This window comes from Rhinolophus hipposideros (assembly GCF_964194185.1).
Source record: "Rhinolophus hipposideros genome assembly, chromosome: 2".
In the NCBI taxonomy this organism is placed as follows: Eukaryota; Metazoa; Chordata; class Mammalia; order Chiroptera; family Rhinolophidae; genus Rhinolophus; species Rhinolophus hipposideros.
In genome coordinates, this window is record NC_138048.1 from 73,541,721 (window position 1) to 73,561,735 (window position 20,015).

At 38.7% G+C, this 20,015-nt stretch overlaps 1 protein-coding gene across 3 annotated transcripts in view; it reads right to left on the minus strand.

Annotated features, from left to right (window-relative positions):
- Window positions 1-15,920, minus strand: part of SEC62 (SEC62 homolog, preprotein translocation factor) — a 29,804-nt gene extending 13,884 nt beyond the window's left edge. For all 3 annotated transcript variants that reach the window (XM_081026178.1, XM_081026179.1, XM_081026177.1), the window contains exons 1-3: window positions 15,850-15,920; window positions 6,099-6,207; window positions 4,952-5,057 (exon numbers count right to left, since the gene is read on the minus strand). In XM_081026178.1, the coding sequence (XP_080882304.1) occupies window positions 4,952-5,057; window positions 6,099-6,207; window positions 15,850-15,885 (251 nt within the window). In that variant the 5' untranslated portion in view covers window positions 15,886-15,920. The remainder of the gene's footprint in view (window positions 1-4,951; window positions 5,058-6,098; window positions 6,208-15,849) is intronic.
- Window positions 15,921-20,015: the final 4,095 nt, after the last annotated feature.

The window sequence follows — 20,015 nt, forward strand, 5'->3', positions numbered from 1 at the left end:
GCTAAGATGAGATTTCTGGACTTTGAAAACAATTCGTATAGTATCAAACTGAAAATTGTACAACCTATTTGGCACAACAACACTATGTAATCATTTCACTAATTTCTTTCAACACGTTGTTCTTCTCTGTCTTTAGCAGTTATTTTTTACATGCCTACCTCAGGCCTTTTACACTGGCTGTTTCCTTCACGTGGAATGCTCTTCCCCCAAATAAGATGTCCATTTGGTTCACTCTCTCATTTCCTTCAAGTCTCTCCCTCAAATGTTACCTCCTCAACTAGGCCTACCCTATTTAAAATTATAAAACCATCCCCCATCTCTCCAGTTTCCTGTTATCCTATCTATAACATTTATCTTCTAACTTGATGTGCACTTTATATCTGCTTGCCCCTTTCACTAGACCGTAAACTACTTAAGAGTAAGATCCCTGCTTTATTCATTTCTTCATCTGATGAGTTTAGAAGCTCAGCTAACTAAAAAACAAGTCAATCTTGGTGGCAGTTCCTTTGTAACCTTATAATCCGACCCATAAAACTGGGTTGCCCTGATGTGTTTCATCTAAAAGCCATCTTTTCAAGTCTTATGTTCAGTTTCAGAGTTCCTGATTTGTGACTTCAATCCTGCCTGGGTAAAAGTACAATGAAAATAAATACAACTCACTGCCACCATCTGTGCCTGTTGCTGGTGATTTCCTACCTTTCTACCCACACTCGTCCCTCTGCCAGCACACAGTACCACTTGTGAACTGGCTGCCTCCTTCCTGCCCAGTGACTACTTCCTTTTGGCCATTATGTTGTGCCTTCTGGAGCATCTGTTTTCTCACCTGCCTGGCTGGGCTTCTTTCCGCTGCCCAATTAGTCCACCCCAGGAATAACTCCATGAGGCTAAGTCCTAGGTCTCCTCATCTGGCCTTCTGCTTGTTCAGAGAATCTACGCAGCATACAATTGGCCCCCAAAGATTCTACCATTGATATCTGCTACACATATACATGTATATGTGAACACACAAAACATGAGTCCCCTTAATAATTAACTACTTATGAGTAGAAAGTGAAATTTAAGAGTAGTGGTCGGTTATTTGAATATGAAGGGGGATTTAACATTTTAACTCTACTTCAGAATGTCTTACAAAAATTTATAAAGAACATATTCTCATTTTCTTTATTTACTTTTGCACTTATGTGATTTCCAGATTTTACAGATCTCCATATATTAAAAGTATACGTATACACACACAGCTCCTTGAATATATATTCTCCAAGGGTGATGTGGTTATCTGTGAGGCAACATTATCAGTAATTTGGATTTTCTTCTGCATCATTTTAAGAGTGGGAAAAAATGTTCTTAATAAATAATTAAAAAAATAAAATGTACAACTTTAAGAGAAAAAGAACTGTCCCTAGGTGAGTATATGTGTTAGGTTGGTGCAAAAGTAATTTTATTTTTAACCTTTTAAATCGCAACTACTTCTGCACCAACCTAATAGAAGGGCCCAGAACCAAAAGGAACATCAGCTTCTATCACCCTTCCTACACAGCTGCCTCACCCCCAAGACAGAAAAGTAGACTATTAACCAATCAAATTGGTGTTGAAATGTTCACATTCAGGTAGACACATGTGAATACCACCTCTACCACTTAACTAGCTATGCAGTGTTGGGTAAACTACTTAATTTTGGTTTATTTCTAAAATGCAGTATCTATCTCATAGCAGTTTCTACAACTAAATGAGAAGCACGTAGATCAGTTATCATGGTACCTGACATATATGTACTCATTGTTAGCCATTACTGCTATAGCAATATTGAATTTCATTCAATAGTTGTGGAATAAACATACACAAACACACTTGGTTTCATAAATCATTAATTACAGCATCATTCCATTCAGTAATAAGTAACAGTAGTAATAAGTAGAATCACTGACTTATTCCTTAGATCTTTAGAGAATGTCTACTTCAACTCTATGCCTCAAAAGCTGAGATGACATTTACTATTGTAGTTATATCAGTGCCTCCATTAATTTAGCTTGAAATCACCATACATTACGAATCACTTACACAAAGCTCTCTGACACTATCACAGAACTACTCATACTTCCCTATGTTAGTATGTTCTTTGTGCCCTGTGCCAGGATCATACGTCCTTTCTCCTACTATTTGCTGGGTAATCACCTACTTATGTTTCGAAATTTGATTAAAACATTTTCCCTGTGAAGCCATTCTTGAAGTTTCCTCATCTCTGTCTTCCTTACAGAACAGACTGTATTGTAATCAGTCATGAATCTTCTTTAACAGACTAGAATAGGCTCTTTGGGGGCAAGAACCAAGTCATAGTTATCTTTGTGTTACTGAGGCCTGGCATATAAAATAGATATTTGATAGATATTTGTTGAATAAACAAATGGATTAAAAGCAGCAAGTTATTAAACTGCTTTCCTCACCTCTTAATTTTTATTTTTCAGGTTTAACAAGCATGTATTGACGCCAGACATGTGTTTAGGACTTTCTCCTAGCTGACAACGGTGAGGTTTTATTAAATGCCCACGTTGTGCTGGGGAGTTACAATAAAGTATAAAACAGTCCTACAACTGCCTTCAGCTTTAGCTGCCAAGAAATTAAAAACTAACACATATGCCACAATTCTAAAATAGTTAAGGACTAAACTGTCTGATACTAGCTTTGTAAATTCTGTAGAATCTTGGCTACGAAGATTAATGGGGGCTTGAGGACCTGGGGAGTACTACATGGTAGACAGGGAATGTGAGGGGTATTTATATTGAAAGGCAGCAGGATAGAGGGAGAACCACTTGGGGAAAGTGGCAGGTTCTGATCAAATAAACGAAGAATGAGTGTGGTATGTAAACAAGAATGAGAAGAACGTTACTAGATTGGGAGGTTGGAAATAAAGTCATATGGAGAGTCAGGATGGAGCTAGATTAAAGGTTGAAAAGTTCATATTTGAAATAGGCCATAGAGAGGCATACAGCATATTAGAAAAGATTATTTCGTGTATTATCCTACACTTTCCTGTTTTGTTTTTCCTCAGACTCCCTTAAGCCCACTTAGTAGCTTCAGCAAATGAGACGGGACAAGTGTCCCTTTGTGCTTTTGTCTGTAGTCAAGCAGGAACCCACAAGGGCTGGCCATCATGAGGCATCCATGGATGTATTAGAAGTGGCTTCGAAGAGTTTAGGTAGTTATGCTTTATTTTAGTGCAGAAAGGACACAAACAACCTGACATGCATGGAAATAACATATACAATGAAAAGGGAGTGTATCTCTAGGACAGTCTCTGTACTCAGGTCTTTTGGGCTTTTCCTGTAACAAGGAGTCGAGGCTCCTAAAAGATCAAGAGATGTGGATTAATACTGGCTGCTCTCCTCAGAGGGTTGGGCTCACCAACCTAGTATTCAAATAATACTGGTTTCTCTGCTATCCAACGAGCATTCCTATAAAACATTTTGTTGTGTGAAGTGGTGTAAAGCAAAGAGTACCCCTCGCTTTTCAAAAATTCGCTTTATTCCACTTTGCTTTCCTGTTTTAGCTACACTAAAGAAATGTGAAGAGGATTTTTGCTTTTACAAAAAAAGCTGTTACCGTACTAATGTAGGTCTTTCACGAACTTTCAAGTGAATCCTTCACCTTAATTTCTGCTTTATTAAGTGCATTACCATTTTGTTGGAGGAGATAGGGTAGCACACAGTCATTAAGAGAACGGACTATGGAGCCAGACTGTTGAATTTGGAATTCCAGTTCTGACACTTATTAGCTATGTGACCTTCGTTAACTTACCTAACTTGTCTTTTTTTTGCATTTATTGCATCTCTTAATTTTTACATCATATGTAAAAAATAAATCTATTTTGAGGTAAGACAGGGAAATTTGCACTTTAATACTGGCTGCTCTCCTCAGAGCGTTGGGCACTTTAAGAGTTCTAAATACACAAATGGCTGTAAAGGAACATACCAGCTACACCACTGTTAGCTCTGCCCCAACAACGAAATTTTCATTGTTTCTGAAAAGTCCATTTGTGATTCTAGTTTTTGGCAACTACAAATATTAAGAATATTAAACAATTCTTTAACTTTACAACTTTAGAAGCAAGGTTGTGAAATAGTGGTTTTGAAGAGAAGTCTCGTGTGGCCGATACTTTAAATGCCATTAAAGAATGTATAAATTGCTATGTGTACCTCCCTACTAAACATATAAAATAATCTAAAATGTCAAATTCGAACTGATTATTAACTTCAGTGTCACAAAAACAAAATTTGGTTTATCAACATCTTAAAAAATATGCTTAATTATTTAAACCAAGAAAAAAAATGGAAGGAAAAACCAGCATATTTATTTCCAAGAGGAAAGTGATGTTTGTACACCACTCACCATCAAAAATTTCTTTCCAAAGGAGAAGCACCTATTATGAAAAACATGGATATGTTACTGAACTGTATGTACTTCATCTTAGAGTCAAGAAAAGGCAGATGTTGCAGCTGCCTTGATTTTACAGCCACAAAACAGAGAATGGTACCAGCTAAAAGCTCAGTGTGTAGGCACTAAGAAAACAAACTAAAAACCCAGGAACAACATGTCTATTAGGAATCCCTGACAAGGTTTGGGAAAGGCTCCCCAACTGTTTACTCCAAAAATGAAAAACTTTTTTGTTTACTATAGGCACTGGTGTGTGATTTTTACTGCTGACCCTCCAGTTGAGTCAGCCTGGCAAATGCACAAATGTAATAGAACACAAAAATTATAAAAATACAATAGCCTAATACCAAATAAACGTATTCCCAGAAGTACTGAAGAAGACCAGTTGGCATGTAAAAGCTCTGTTGAAGCTATGTTGTAATAACACTACATTTAATAATGAAAATAAGTAAGGAGCTTCAGGACTATGGAGAATATTATTAAATTACTGTTTAGTTATCCTTCACTAAGAAATAAATACTACCTGTTGCAGTAGTCCACCACGGACTCCCGTGTTGTAAATAAAGCTTCCTCTCCTTTCTTGGCCTTTGCCCACTTTGAATCCAAAAGGCAATCCACTGCTTTTGAAGCTAAAGAAGAAATTTATTATTTTAAATTTAGTATACGTGGAAATTTATGTCTATGTAAATAATATTTTATAAGGCAAATTTCAACATTCTGGCATCAGAAAATAAAACCAAGTTCAACAGAAAATTTAAGTCGGACATGATCATGATAAACAGTTCCTCAGAACCTCAATTTGTGAAGCATATCGATAAGCATCTTTTTAAAGTAATCCTGGGAAATAAATGACATTCAAAAATATTAACTAAAGCAAGATAAATTAATGGGGAATTGTTCTAAAGAAAAATTCAAACTAAATGTAAATATCACTCATCAAATAATCATAATATATTGTTGGATAAATAAACCAAAATTCTTCCTCTCCCACAGTAATAGAAATTCTGTCATCATGCTTTACTGTAACCCACTGAGGAATAAGCTCTGTGAACAATCTATTACTGTCACTAGAAGAAACTAATTATATTAGTTCTGAAGTGAATAGCATGTCAATTTTTCTAAACTTTTAATGACTATCAAAATCATTAATCTAACACTAAAGAAAGATAAAAGAATTTTTCTCTATAATGGCAATTCAATCTTAATGGGTCAGACAGGCAAATTCAACCACTATTTATAAGTTATGGGGCTATATTATAGATGACATTAGTTTATAATGAGGGTGTTTGGATTATGTGACAATCCAAAGCTCCTGAGTTAACTCCAACAGACTTGTTTCATACTGAATTCTACTCCAGTTTTACAAAAAGATTATCTATAAATACAAATTCTAGCTGAATAAAAGGCATTAATACTGAAAATAAAACTTATTTTTAAAATTTCCAACAAATGTTATTATAAAGCACTTTCTTTTATCTTTTTATTATTGACAGTTTCAGTCATGAAAGGACACAATAGGGTAACTGCCATATGCCCATCATCCAGCTTCACCAATCACACTTGGAAAGCACTTTTAACACATCTACATATCCCAAATGTAGGCATCTTCATAAGATATGTACACATAAGATATGTACAGTAAAAATACAATTTTACTGATGTAATCCTACCAATAAAATAATCAACCCGGTGACCCATCATATTGGTGGACTTTGTTGGACAGTTGAATCGAAGATACTTGGCTACAGCCTTCTCTTCTTTAGATGGCTCACCGACTTCCTGCAAAGTAAGAATATTAATGTAATGTAATCATTTACTTGAGAAATTCATGCACTGAAGAATAATTTACAGATCTGTTCCGTAAATCTTTTAAGTGGAGTATAGGCCTTTCTTTCAAGCTTTCTCTGGAGTAGACCTGGTAATGTACACAAAAGCCAGGGTGGAGATTTTTTTAATTACATGTTTTTCAAATACAAGTTGATAGAGCCAAACCCTGTCTACCTCTTGGCCTCATCTGCAAGGCATTTATTTTGAGCTGTTTTTCCAGCATGGTAGCTACACTGTACTAGTTCACCTTCACTCATGCCTGGTCTCTTTTTCTAAGCCACGAAACAATAATTTAAGAGATTAAGCGGTTGCTAATAGTGAGGGCCCAAATGTCAAAGTAAGTAGAAACAGGTGACATAAATAAATGTTAAATAACAAACAGCCAAAGCTATGTACCCTGAACAATGGACAACAGATCGTAGGAGTTCTCAAATTAACCAAAGATAGCTGTCCCCTAAGTGTAGGAGCTATGAGCTATCTGAGTTCTGAGACACTGAAGATTTGTATTCCTTTCCCTTCCCCTTGTGGTTGTAAATTCTAGATCCTGTCTGGGACTCCTTTCTCACCTTGTCTTTCTTCTCTTCACTTGTAGGGGTAAAGCAAAAATAAAAATTCAATAGACAGGTAAATTACAATCTTATTTGAAGAACTGTTTATGGAAGTGCACAAAGAATTTGGGAAAGTCTGCTTTAATCCTTCCTTCTTTCTTCCATTTCTTTCTCCAAATTTCCTATCTATTATTTTCTTCATTGTTTATCCTTCCCCATACTCCTTTTATTTCCTTACATTCTGAACTACTTCTTTAATTTGACAATTCCTCCTGTGTACCTATTCTGCCCAAACATATACTGAAGAAAACAAGGCAGTCTACTTTAGATGTATCTTATATATAATATATACTTTTAGAAGTTGTCTTATTGCTGTAAGTTACTGAAACAAAAGTACTATCTTTAATTACATGTTTAAGCATAATACATAGCGCACTCAAGTAATATTTCCAGAAATATATGATCTAAATGTGACTGATTTCAGGAAGGTCTGCTTCTTAAATGAATAAAGAGCCAAATAATAGTAAAGAATTATCTGCCAAGAATCTAGGATACTGAGAACAATTAACGCTAAAGACAGTTATATTCCAAGCAAGACATTCTAACATGAAATAGGAAAAAATAAACTACCTAAATCATCTTCTTTCCCCACAAATTTCAGATAAGACTGAATTTAGCTACGTTTGATGAAAATAAGAAACAATTAACAAACCAAGTTTTCAGCTTTAATTTTATCCTGAAAAGGAGTAATTTGTTAGATGAAGTAAAAGTCTGTGTTTTGGTTGTTGAATCACCTGGCAGCTACTTCTCATATTTTTTCCCCTTGCCTTTCCCAACTCCTCTACTTCCAGTACCTGAGTGTACAAGGTCTGACAATTAAGTTCGCGAACTCATCCTAGAAAAAGTGCTACATACCTCATTGCTGAATATCACTATGGTCACCTTCGAAGTACTCCCCTTGGGAAGCTATGCACTGATGCCAGAACCTAGTCCACCCTTTAAAGCAATTTTGGAACTCTTTTTCTAAAATGGCCATCAAAGCTGTCGTCATATTTCCCTTGAGGTCCTGAATGTCATCAAAATGTTTTCTTTTCAATGTTTCCTTTATCTTCAGGTAAAGAAAGAAGTCATTGGGAGCCAGGTCAGGTGAGTAGGGAGTGTGTTCTAATACAGTTATTTGTTTACTGGCTAAAAACTCCCTCCCAGACAGTGCCGTGTGAGCTGGTGCATTGTCGTGATGCAAGAGCCACGAATTGTTGGCGAAAAGTTCAGATTGTTTTCGTCTAACTTTTCCACACAGCCTTTTCAGCACTTCCAAATAATAAACCTGGTTAACTGTCCAGTTGGTACAAATTTATAACGAATAATCCCTCTGATATCAAAAAAAGTTAGCAACATCATTTTGACTCTTTATTTGGACTGACGGAACTTTTTTGGTCGTGGAGAATTGGCTGACTTTCATTGTGCACTTTGACACTTTGTTTCAGGGTTATTGGTACACCCCTATTTCATCACCAGTCATAACATAGCCCAAAACATTGTCTTGCCTCTCCAAAAGATCTTGGCAAACTTCCACTCTCCTTTGCTTTTGTTCATCAGTAAGCGACTTCGGGACCATTTTGCACAAGCCAAGATTTTCCGTTAAGATTTTCCTGTTTCTCTATTAATGTTTACTTGGTCTGCTATGCTTCTCACAGTCAGCCAATGATTTTGACACACAATTCAACAAATTTTTGCAATGTTTTCACCAGTTCTTCTCGTCACTGGCCTCCCTGCCCTCTCTTCATCAGTGACGCATTCTCTCCCCTCAGAAAAACATTTAATCCATTTGTACACTGCCGTTTTCTTCATGGCATTATTCTCATAAACTTGGACTAACATGTCCCTGATTTCACTTCCACTCTTGCCAAGTTTAACAAGAAATTTAATGTTTGTTCGTTGCTCTAATTCAAGCTCAGACATTCTCACAACAGGACACAAAAACACACAACAACAATAATGAATGCCACTCAGCAAGACACCGCCACACGTCAACACGAACACAGGTGTGAGACACTGATACACCAAGGTTATGAAACCTTACCGAGCTGTTTGTACAGTGCTGCCATGTAAGTGCACAGCGAGCTGCAAGTTCGCAAACTTAAGTATCAGATCTCGTATAACATCTGTGGGTGCTACAGTTAATACCAAAAATGTGTAAAGCATGATACCTATACATTGTTACAACTATCCAAAATAGCAATTGTTATTTTCCAAAATGAGTGGTAGAAAAAATATTTTAGGAGTACACAAAGGAGCAGGATTATTAATGTAGGTGAGAACAACTATGAAAGAACTCTTGGAAGAGGGAGCTGGATTTTGAAAGATGAACAAGTTTGGGTTAAGTTCAACAGATAGCATAAACACGGGGGCTGAGAATGAGCACAAAATTTGGCTCTAGTAGAGATAACTTAGGAAGCATTGTGAGGTTAAGTATGTATAAGTAGAATAGGGCTAAAGAGTCTTCAAGGCAGTCTGAGAAATTTCAGCTTTACCCTGTAAATAGCAGAAAGACCATTAGCAGTTTTTGAATAGAAGGACATAAGTAGAAAAAATGACTTAGATACATTATTTTGGTGCCTGTGTGTAGAATGAATTGAAAAAAAAAAATGCACAAGGCGGGGGAACTAGTTAATATTCAAGTAGGACGAGATGTGATACTGGGAATGGGAAGGATTGTGGATATTTGAAACATTTCAAATGTAGAAAAGATAGAACTCAATGATAAAAAATGAATGAAATGGCTGAGTAAAAATTGTCAGATCTCTAATTTGATCAACTGAAAGGATAGCTTTTCAGTAACAGAAATTTGGGAGGAAGGTGATTCTGGGGAAAAAACAATCATATCAACTTTAGTCATGACAAGTCTACACTCAATGCTAACACTCAATTAAACCATTTACTGAACAAAGGCATAAATGCATTAATCTACTGATTGTTGAAAGAGGCATCACATGTAAAGTCTGGTTATTAGGATACATGAGAAACTAAAAAATCCATTCTATTATTATACAATAGGGAATCTGATACCATGTTTCCCGGAAAACAAGACTTAGCTGGACAATCAGCTCTAATGTGTCTTTTGGACAAAAATTAATGTAAGACCTGGTATTATATTACATTATATTACAAAGTCCCGGTCTTATTTTACTATAAATTATTTTACATATATATAAAACATAAAATTTTGTATATAAAATCTTACTTTATTATAAATTATTTTATTATTTTATTATAATAAAATAAGACGGGGTCTTATATTAATTTTTGCTCCAAAAGACACATTAGAGCTGATGGTCTGTTTAGGTCTTATTTTTGGGGAAACACAGTACACAAACCCACATTTTTAAACCAATTTTTAACAATTAACTTCAAGTTCACCAAACTCATTTCCACACTACAAAATAGACACAAGTGGCGTTGATCCTTGAACAATGCGGGGTTAGGGGCACTGATTCTCTGTACAGTCGAAAATCTGTGCATAACTTTTGGTTTTCCCCAAAACGTAACTACAGTTGTTCCTCAGTATCCACAGGGGATTGGTTCCAGAACCCCCTAACAGATAGTAAAATACTAAGATGCTCAAGTCCCTTGTATAAAATGGTATAAATCAATGCATATGGTCAAAACCATGGATCCATTGGTTGAATCCGCTGATGCAAAACGTAGGGATACCAAGGGCAAACTGTATGTTTATTGAAAATAATTTGTGGGGCCGGCCTGTGGCTCAGGTGGTTGGAGCACCTGCTCCTAACACCGAGGTCCCCGGTTGGATTCCCACACGGGCCAGTGAGCTGCGCCCTCTACAGCTAAGATTGTGAACAACAGCTCTCCCTGGAGCTGGGCCGCCCTGAGCAGCCAGCGGTTAGCGTGAGCTGCCACAGGCCACTGAGTGCTGCCATGGGCTACCTTGTGCTGCCATGCATGAGTGGCCGTCAGCCGGTGAGAGCTACTGTGAGTGGCCCACCAACGACTGGTGACCCACTGCCTCAGCCGGGGGGAGCGTAAGACTCATAATACCAGCAGGGGTCAGGGAGCTGTGTCTTATACAACTAGATGGAGAAACAATGGCTTGAACCGGAGTAGGGGGTGGAGGTGGAAGAAAAGGGGGGAAAAAGAAAGAAAATCATTTGTGTATAAATGGACTCGCGCAGTTCAATCCCGTGTTGTTTAAGAGTCAACTGCAATTCTATTTCCATTCCTCTCCCTTCCATGGTAAAAGCACTACTAAGTAACAATGAACAGAAGAGACCCAGAAAACATGAACAGAATTTGGATAATTTCTCCCAACTAGATACAGAGTTACTTATCTACTGATACTTTTTTAAAGTATCAGTATCTTCCCTTGGAATTGTGACTAGAAAAGCAGTGAATTCTATCAAGACATTGGTATAACAGAACTGATACCTTCCTTGCTCCTTGAAGTTCAAATACTTAAAGTTTTTATTTTCCTTTGTGGAATATTATGAAATAAATGTTCATTGCACCGCATATAAGTTACACATATTGTAGGCTGTCTTTAACAAAAAGTATAGCATTTGTGCCATCTGCTGGGGCTTTAAAGCCAGAAAGTTTGCTATACAAGACTACCAAGAGAACATGACCATGGGAAGCTGGTTATATAGAAGATCCTGCCACAGTCTTCACTCTCACCACTCCCTTGATGCAGCCTGAAGAGCATAAAAGTCTTACTCTCTTCCTGTTTATACATTAGATTATAGCACCTCCCCTCTTTTCTTCCTTTTGATGTGAACAAATCTTCAGAATATTTTCATAACTTTTCTAGAAACCTTCTAACAAAAAGTGAAGGCCTGTTGGGAATAGCATGACCCACTAAAAGAGAAATCAGCTCATCAACCTTCAAATGAAGAAAAATTTAAATAGCTCAATAAACGAGCTCAAATGTCTTAGAATGAGAAAGCAAAGAACCAATGTTCTGAGGCTGAACTGCCATCTTTGCACCCAAATACCAAGATGCTGGCTGCCGCAACTCACAATCGAAAATTATATACATTGAAAGTTTGGCTAGAACCCTTTTTTACAGCAACACTCAAATACTAAATGAAATAGGAATTAACCATTTCTAACTATGTATTATTTTAGCCAGTACTTTTTGAGAAAAAAGATTGGATCAAGTCAGTAAGCCATAGGCTTCACGAAATCTTACAAAATTTTTTATTTATAAGGACTTTTTTAATTGCTATATTCAATAGAAATATGCTTATTTGATTTATCAAGTAAATTGAGCAAAAAAAAGGTTAGTTCACAAACTGAATTTGTATCTTCATATAAACAGTATAAAACATTTGTGAAAATGCAAATAAGTTAACAGAATAAATCTGAAAGATGGAGCAAACCTCACCTAAATCATTTGCTTAAAGTCACAAACACATCACTATTAAAGTTCTACAAATCTGTCTTAACTCTCTGACAGTGCCCTTCTGCAATGCGTCCTTCCTTCACTATTGTAAGCCCTCCATTAAACCTCTGGGCGGAGTTTTCACTTAGGACTGGCTTCCTAGGTTCCTTTTCTTTTCTTCAGAGGGTCTCAGAGAGTCAGATTGTACACTGCTAAACCTTCTCTTTTGTTCCCTTTTCTGAAATTAAGTATATAGACCCATGCATGATGTCAGGCTTTAACTGCCAGGAGGACAGAGATGGGTGCAAAACAAAATTAACTGAGATGCAGGTTATAAAAGTTCTAAAAATTAATAAGCCATTTAATGTCCCAAAACTCAACCATACTTTACTCAGCAGAATACTAAATGGATGTTTCTCTCTTTAGCAGGGACAAGTCATGTTAAGTCTTTATGTCATACCATTTATTATAAAAATTTCATGATTAAAGGATTTCAGAAGAATTTATTTTTATTTTATCAATGGTGAGGTGGACAGAACATTCAACGTGGAATGTTCAACGTGGAAAAGACTTGATCTAAACCTGATTTTACTACCTTGATGAGTGACTCTGGGTCGTCATATACTAACTTCATCCAACCTGTTTATCTGTAAAATGAGGGTGATGGTTTCAAGCAGTAAGTTTTATACCTAGTAATACTTTTCGATCAAGGCCCTGAACGTTGCTTAAAGTACTATGGAGTGTCGGGATGATGGTAGTGGGGTACTGAAGTGATAGGGCTTTGGGGCTCACCACTGTTTATATAAGACCTGCATTTGTGCAAAAGGATTCCAAACAAACCCTACTGTTTGAAAATCCTTTTCAACTCTAAGATTTCATGATACTAGGATTCTAAATCAACCTTTCTAGTGAGCAGCACTTTGTTAACCTATAAGCACTTACTATATGTTCTTAAAAACTTACCTAATTGTGTTTCTTAAATAATTTAAAATTATTTGTTTTCAAATGTTTCATCAGATTGAGATCACACTCATTTCAGAATCTCAATCATTAAAAGTTCCCAACATAATATCAATGCTCACTAGCTCACTTCTGGTTTTCAGTGACCAGTAAAGTGAGTCCAAGAAGGAAATGTGACAAAACAGTCCTCTTGCTTCCGACTTTGATGGGATATCACAACCCCTGAAAGTATGCTACCCTAGAAAAAGCAAATGAATTAGCCACCTTTTAAAAACCCTGAACTTGTCTGTATCAATCATTTCCCCCAACGTACAAATTACAATTCCAGGTCACCAAATCTATTAAACATAAAAATCTTTTCTGAACAGGAAACATCAAATAACAAACAACAGGAAACTCAGTTGATATTACAGAACTTTTGCCCAAAAGTCTTACAATAGAATCTTTTTTGTAACTTAAACTGGACTTTGTCACTATATTTGATCTTTTTGTCTAAAGTGATGCCAATATTATAGAGTTTCTGAGTCTCTGGTGGGGGGTAGGGGGAACCAAGAAAATGTATAAGATAGTGTATATTTTTAATAATTTGTTAAGACTGCATAGTAGTACTCCAAGTAGCACTCCCAAGATCTTTACAATATTTTAGCACAGCTATGTAGAAAACTTCGAGGATGGGAAAATAAAATGTGTTTGATTTAGCAGTATGCAAGCTGATTTGTAACAATCAGATCCTCAAATACTTATCTGATCTTTAAATAAACATTAGTAAGTAAATAGCTATACTTTATGAAACTCACAATCTAATGGTTTATTTACTGAATGGATAGGTGTTAATCTTTCTTTGGCATATCAGATTGCTTAACCAAAACCAAAACAAACCATCCTAAATCCTTCATCCTTGGGGAAGGGGGAAAAAGAAGGAGTTACATTCTCTTAATGTATTTTTTCACAACAACCCTACCACACTATGAGGTTCCCTTTTTTTTTTAAGGTAAATATTCCTTTTTACAGATTTGGAAATTGAGGTAAAAAGTTAAGTAACTTGCCCAAAGTTACACAGCTAACAATCAGTGACACTAGGGTACAAACAGGTACAGTCTGGCTCAAGCTTTAGCTCCCAACCACTACGATTATAAAGCTTCTTAGTCTACTTTCCTATTTAATATAAAATCACAGTTGAAATAAAATAGCTATTTAAAAAGTGAATTAGGATCACCTTCACAACAATATTAAACAACTGCTGAAATTGTAAAAACAATGTTTGTTAAATAGCATAAAATGTAATTTGTAAATGTAAGGAGTCCAGTAAGTACAAATTTGACAAATTCAATACAAATTCTAATAAAAGTCTTATATATTCATACTTAAACAATAACACTAAATTTTGAAAGGCTAGGAATAGTATAATTATAATTTCTTCCATAATAACCTTAAGCCTTGGTTTTATGACCTGTCTGAATTCAGGGGAATTTGTCTCTTTATGATCCCCTTCCTACCCTCTTTGGAACTACTTTTTTATTTCTGCCCAATTGCAAAATTCCAAATTTACTGATCACTAGCATCTTTTTTTTCCAGCACTGCAAAGTTTTCAGAATTTTAACTCCAGTCACCTGTGGGGTAAGCCAATGAAGTAACAGTTCTGTTTTCGTTTTAAATGGAGGAAGAAAACATTAGACAGAAAAAAGTCGTTCTGAAAAAAAGAAATAGGAAGAAACAGAGATACAATAACGAGTGTAACAATTTGTGATTAGTATATTAACAATCTACAACACGGTATCAATTTATGAGGACATATCAAGGTTTCTAGGCCCATGAGCTGAAGAGGCAGCGGACCTCCTGCCTCGACGATGGGCCACAAATGCAATCCTCTTGGCAACGAGCAAGCACAACAGGGGAGGAATGGCAGGGATGAAACGCACAGACGACGTGCATGTGGAGCGAAGCAGGGATGTTATGTAGGTTATGAGGATGACACACTGTGCAAGGTTTCTGGGCGCGACCAGCTCGCTACAGTATCAGCGCCGATGTGTTTATTTACCAGCTCGCTACAATATCAGCGCGGATGTGTTTATTTACACTGTGTCTCCCAAAAGAAAGCCGGAAGGCTTCCATTGGACGATTAACCTACTAACATTGAGGAGAAAAGATGCTAAACCCAACCGGACATCTGGCCGGGCAGGCAGATCGCCGCCCGGCCCCGGGGACGGCTGACCAAACACAGACCGCTCCCCCTTCCACCGTCCTTCTGTCTGCGCACAAAGAACCGGCTGCTCTGGGTCGGCCTCCTCCTTCTACCCTAATTACCGTGGCCTTCATGTCCACAGCGCTCAGGCGAGCGGACGGGGCCGGCGGGAGGCGGGGAGGCCGGGGAGGGTCGCTGTCAGGGCCGGAGGGGGCTGACCCCCAGCGCGGGCCCGGCCGGCGCGGCCGCACGACCCCGGGCCGCCGATCCCCGCGCGGCGCCTCCTGCTTTCCGCCGCCGTCCCAGCGCCTCGGCCACAGGCGCCGCCGCCGCCAGCACCTCCCTCCCCCAGGCCCCTCACGACGACGCAGTCGGCGGCCGGCGGCCTCGCGGCGGAAGCCCACCCCGCCTCGCCGTCGGTTTCGCTCGCCTTTTCAGGGGGCTTTCCCCGCTCCCTCCACTTCCGAGCGCCCCGCAGCCCCTACCCCCGGCCTCGACTGGGCTACCTGAATCCGCTTCTTGTGTCGCCTGCGCTCCGCCATGTTGGCCGCTCCGCCCGGTTCCCTCTGACGTGGAGCGAGCAGAGGGCGGTGGAAACCTCGCGAGAGCGTCCCGCGGGTCCCGTTATGTAACCCGCCGGCGGGCGCCCGGCAGGGTGGGGAGGCGGGCGCGAGGCCGGAGCGGGCGGGCCCCGCGGGACGCGGCGGCGCCCTCGCTGCCCTCCCCTCCGCTCCCTTTGTTGCGGGAACGGGAAGTCGCTGCGACCGGCGGGGAGCTGAGAGGTGAACCAGGGAACGGGAGGGTGGGAAAGCGTCCTGGCTGTGCCACGTGCCTGAGCACGTGCCTCCGCCGGGAAGCTGCTCACATACAGATTCCCGGGCCCACCGCCTCGGGGCCACCGCGTTGGGCGCGGAGCCTTCCGCGGGGCGCTTCGCCGAGAGCTCCGGGAGGCGAGGCCCCTCCGACCGTGCCGCTGCCTGTCTTCCCGGTGAGCCCTGCCCCACACGCGGCCCCCGCGCAAAGTCTGTAAACCCCATCGTAAAGATGGGAAAACCTAGGCCACTGCAGCGATGGGACCTGGTTCATCCCATGCTCCACAGCTGGGAGATGGCCGAGCCCAGAGTTAAGTCACTTATCTTTTTCCACGCAATATACAGGGTGGCGGGGCTCATCTAAAACAAGCTTTGGATTCTCTATTCCATGCTCCAAGTTACTTCTTAACGCTCACCTTCCGACACCAGGAGTCAGAACTCGAGGGAAGTACAACCAACTAGTGAGACAAATAGGAGAGCGTCTAAGAAACGGGGAATGAAGAAGACGGCAGCATACGTCACGTATGGTGAATTACTGTTGACACGGTTGTTATTTTAGGGCCACCTCGACCAAAGAGAATGGGCTTAGATTGCTACCAAGTGTGTAGATAGAAATTCCATGGAGATTTTAAAGCACTTTCAATTGTAGAAAACTGGGGAAATACAGAGAAGTAAGATGAAGAAAATAAAAACTCCTCTAATTCTACTGCCCAGACCTGTTATTATTTTAGTTTATTTTCCTCTAGTATTTATTCCTACTTTGTGTGTGTATTTGTATTTATGTATTTTCCCCTTCCCCCCAGTTTGAGATCATACTGTTTGTGTAATTGGTAACCTTTTTTTCACTCAATGTTATGTTACAAGCATTTATTATATTATTAAAAAATTCTTCAAGTTTCCCATATTATATATGAACCTAATAAAAATTGAATGTGTAATTAAGGCAAATCATGGTATCTTGATGCCTAATCTTTTATAAAGTAAGACAGCTGAAGTTCTTGCTTGGACTATGCAATTCTGTACTCAGGGAACAGGATTAGCAAACTGTTTAGCTCCTTTCCCCTCTATAACCTACAATTAGAGTGTGTGGGGTCAAGGAGGGGGTGAGACAAAAGTTATGATTCTCTTACTAATTAACTCACAATGTAACACAGAATATGAACTGTCTATTTCCTTCAGTCCCTCTCCCCATCCAAAATGATGGATCTGTTTTGTACTGTTCTGTTTGGAGAACACTGGATTCTTTTCATAGGAGAGCTGGTCTTATAAATGAAAATATTGCCTTCAAATAGATACTGAGAGCCTACTAGACAAAATGCTAGGTGAGAACTAGGATGGGGAGCAAAAATCCTTTGTCGACACCGACTCCCTCTGCAACGACTGGCTTATCACCTTTGTCTTCAGAAGAGCCTTAATTTCCTATCCCCATGTCTTCACTGACATTCACTTCTTAGATCACAACAATTTGGTTTCTACCTCCACCATCTATTAATAATTTATGTCAAATCCAGTGACTCCTTTTGGGCTAGCATCTTATTAAGCATTTGACAATACTAACAACTCACTTCTTGACCTATTCTTTTTCCTTGGTATTTATGATGTTAGGTTCTTCCTTCTAATTTCTCTTTGGCTCCTCTCTCTTCACCCAGCTCTTAAATGTTCCTGGCTACCATACATCCATGCTGACTTCTTCCTTCTCTTTATACATGCTGGGGATTCTCATTGATGCTTAGAGCTTAATTCCAAAATATTGAGTAAATGTTTACTTCCAGCTGTCTTCTGGATATCTCCCGAATTTCCAACTAGAAATCACCACTTCCCCCACAAAACCTGCCCCATTTACTGCATTTTTAAACTGAGAGTCGCATCATTGTTCCCTCAGTTACTCATGATGAGAAACCTTAGCGGTATTGCAACTATGCCTCTCTGCCAATCAGTCACCAATCCTATTGATTCTACACTGAGATGTTTGGAATTCTTTCCTTCCTCATCATCCCGACTGACGTTGTTTTGATCAGGTCTTTATCATTACCTACCTGAACTATTGTTGCAAAAGCCTCCTATCATTTTTCACAACTCTACCCACTCTACCCTCAAGATCACCTTTCATTCTCTTATTTAACTAACCACTGCTCTCACCTACCAATTACTCCCCAATTGCATGCAGCAGCATTAAGGATGGCTAATGTTCTCATCCAAGTGTAAAATTTCTGGATCCTCCTTCCATTTAATATTTATATAAAAATAGCTCAAACACTCTACCCAGGACCTCATTTATATCTTTGATGGAGGTAGTGGGATGTTTCGCCTAGCCACTTCTTGCTCTGGTTTCTCTTTGAATTTGCAATCTCACTCCTAACATTTGACTTTTATTTCTTTCTCAAATGAGGAGCATTGCTTCTCTTCCTTTCTTTCGCCAAAGCAAAAGTTTTCTTTACCTCTGGGCTGTGTCACGTCTTCTCTCTAGGGCTGCCTCTGAAACTCAGAATTGCTGCATAGAGTAGAGAGATTGAAGTCTTCACTCTTTACTGGATTCCTTTGGGCACATAAATTTAAAAACTCTTTACCATGCTCTGCTAAACAAAGGATCCTCTGTCTGGAGGACTGATGAATAGATGAGGACTTTAAAAATTCAGTTTCCTGGGGCCTACCATCCCAGTAAGTGGAAGAGAATAATATGTAGAAATGTATTTCCACTGATCAGACTTATGTAAAATGGAAACTGATATATTCAGGGGTTTTTTGTTTTAAATAAAACTTTCTCTGGGTCCTTTATGTGTTAAACATACATATGTTACTAAATTGAAAAGAAAAAAGTTATAGGGAAGTATAACAAATAATGACCAAGCCTTTTGTGGGCGTGGTTTTTCTAAAAGCATTTTAAAATATGTGAGTTAATAAAGTCAATGACTTAATACTATTATCACAAGGAAAAATTAATTTAATATAAATATAATTAATATGAAATAAAATACAGTAAGCCTAATTTTATTTGAAAATTGATTTAATATTTGTGAGTTGATTCTTTAGACTTCCATTCAAGAAATAGCATAAAGAAGACAGTGAGTATGTATTATTGAAAAACAAGCATAGATATTTTGTTTTGAAAAAAATATAATACGTAAATTTGAGACTAAGAACATTTAAAAAGTCACTGTCTTTTTAACTGAAATGGTAATTGTTTTGTCATTTCAAACAGACATGTTCATCGTGTCATTCTCTTTCACATACAGGATAGTCATGATTTCCTTATCTTTGATCTATTAGGTAGGATTCAGTGCAAAAAGAAAAATAAACTAATCTAAGTATTCTAATAAGAAGGGGACCTAATGAGGAGAATTACATGTTTTCAATATTGTTGAAAGGTTGGAGGAGCAGGCTTAAGTCTGGACCTGTCTGAATGACTGCCAGAACCCCGCAAAACCCATCAGTCAGGGAGATTGCTGCCTTTTGGGAGTCACGAGTCCACAATAGCAACACTAAGTTCAAGAAACTACTAGGATGGCTGTGATCCAGCTGTCAGGAAGCCAGGATGGTAAGTGGTTGCCAGCACTGTCATAATACAACTGCCTCTTAACTCCCATGATCAAGAGTGGATAGAGTGAGGCTGTAGAAAACCCCTGTGTCTCCATGACTCTGCTTGCCTGCAGACTGACAGCCAGTAGCAACAGGAAGAAGGCCTCATCATCACTTTTGTCTTCCTGATGTCCTATCAGTGCATTGAATTAAAACCACAACTCTAGTTGCAAGGGAGTCTGAGAAATGAAGGCTTGAGCTTTCCATCCCCTGCTGTGTGCCAGTTGACCATATACAACCATTATCTTTTTCCTTTGAATCAGCTGGTTCAGGCCTACCTCTCC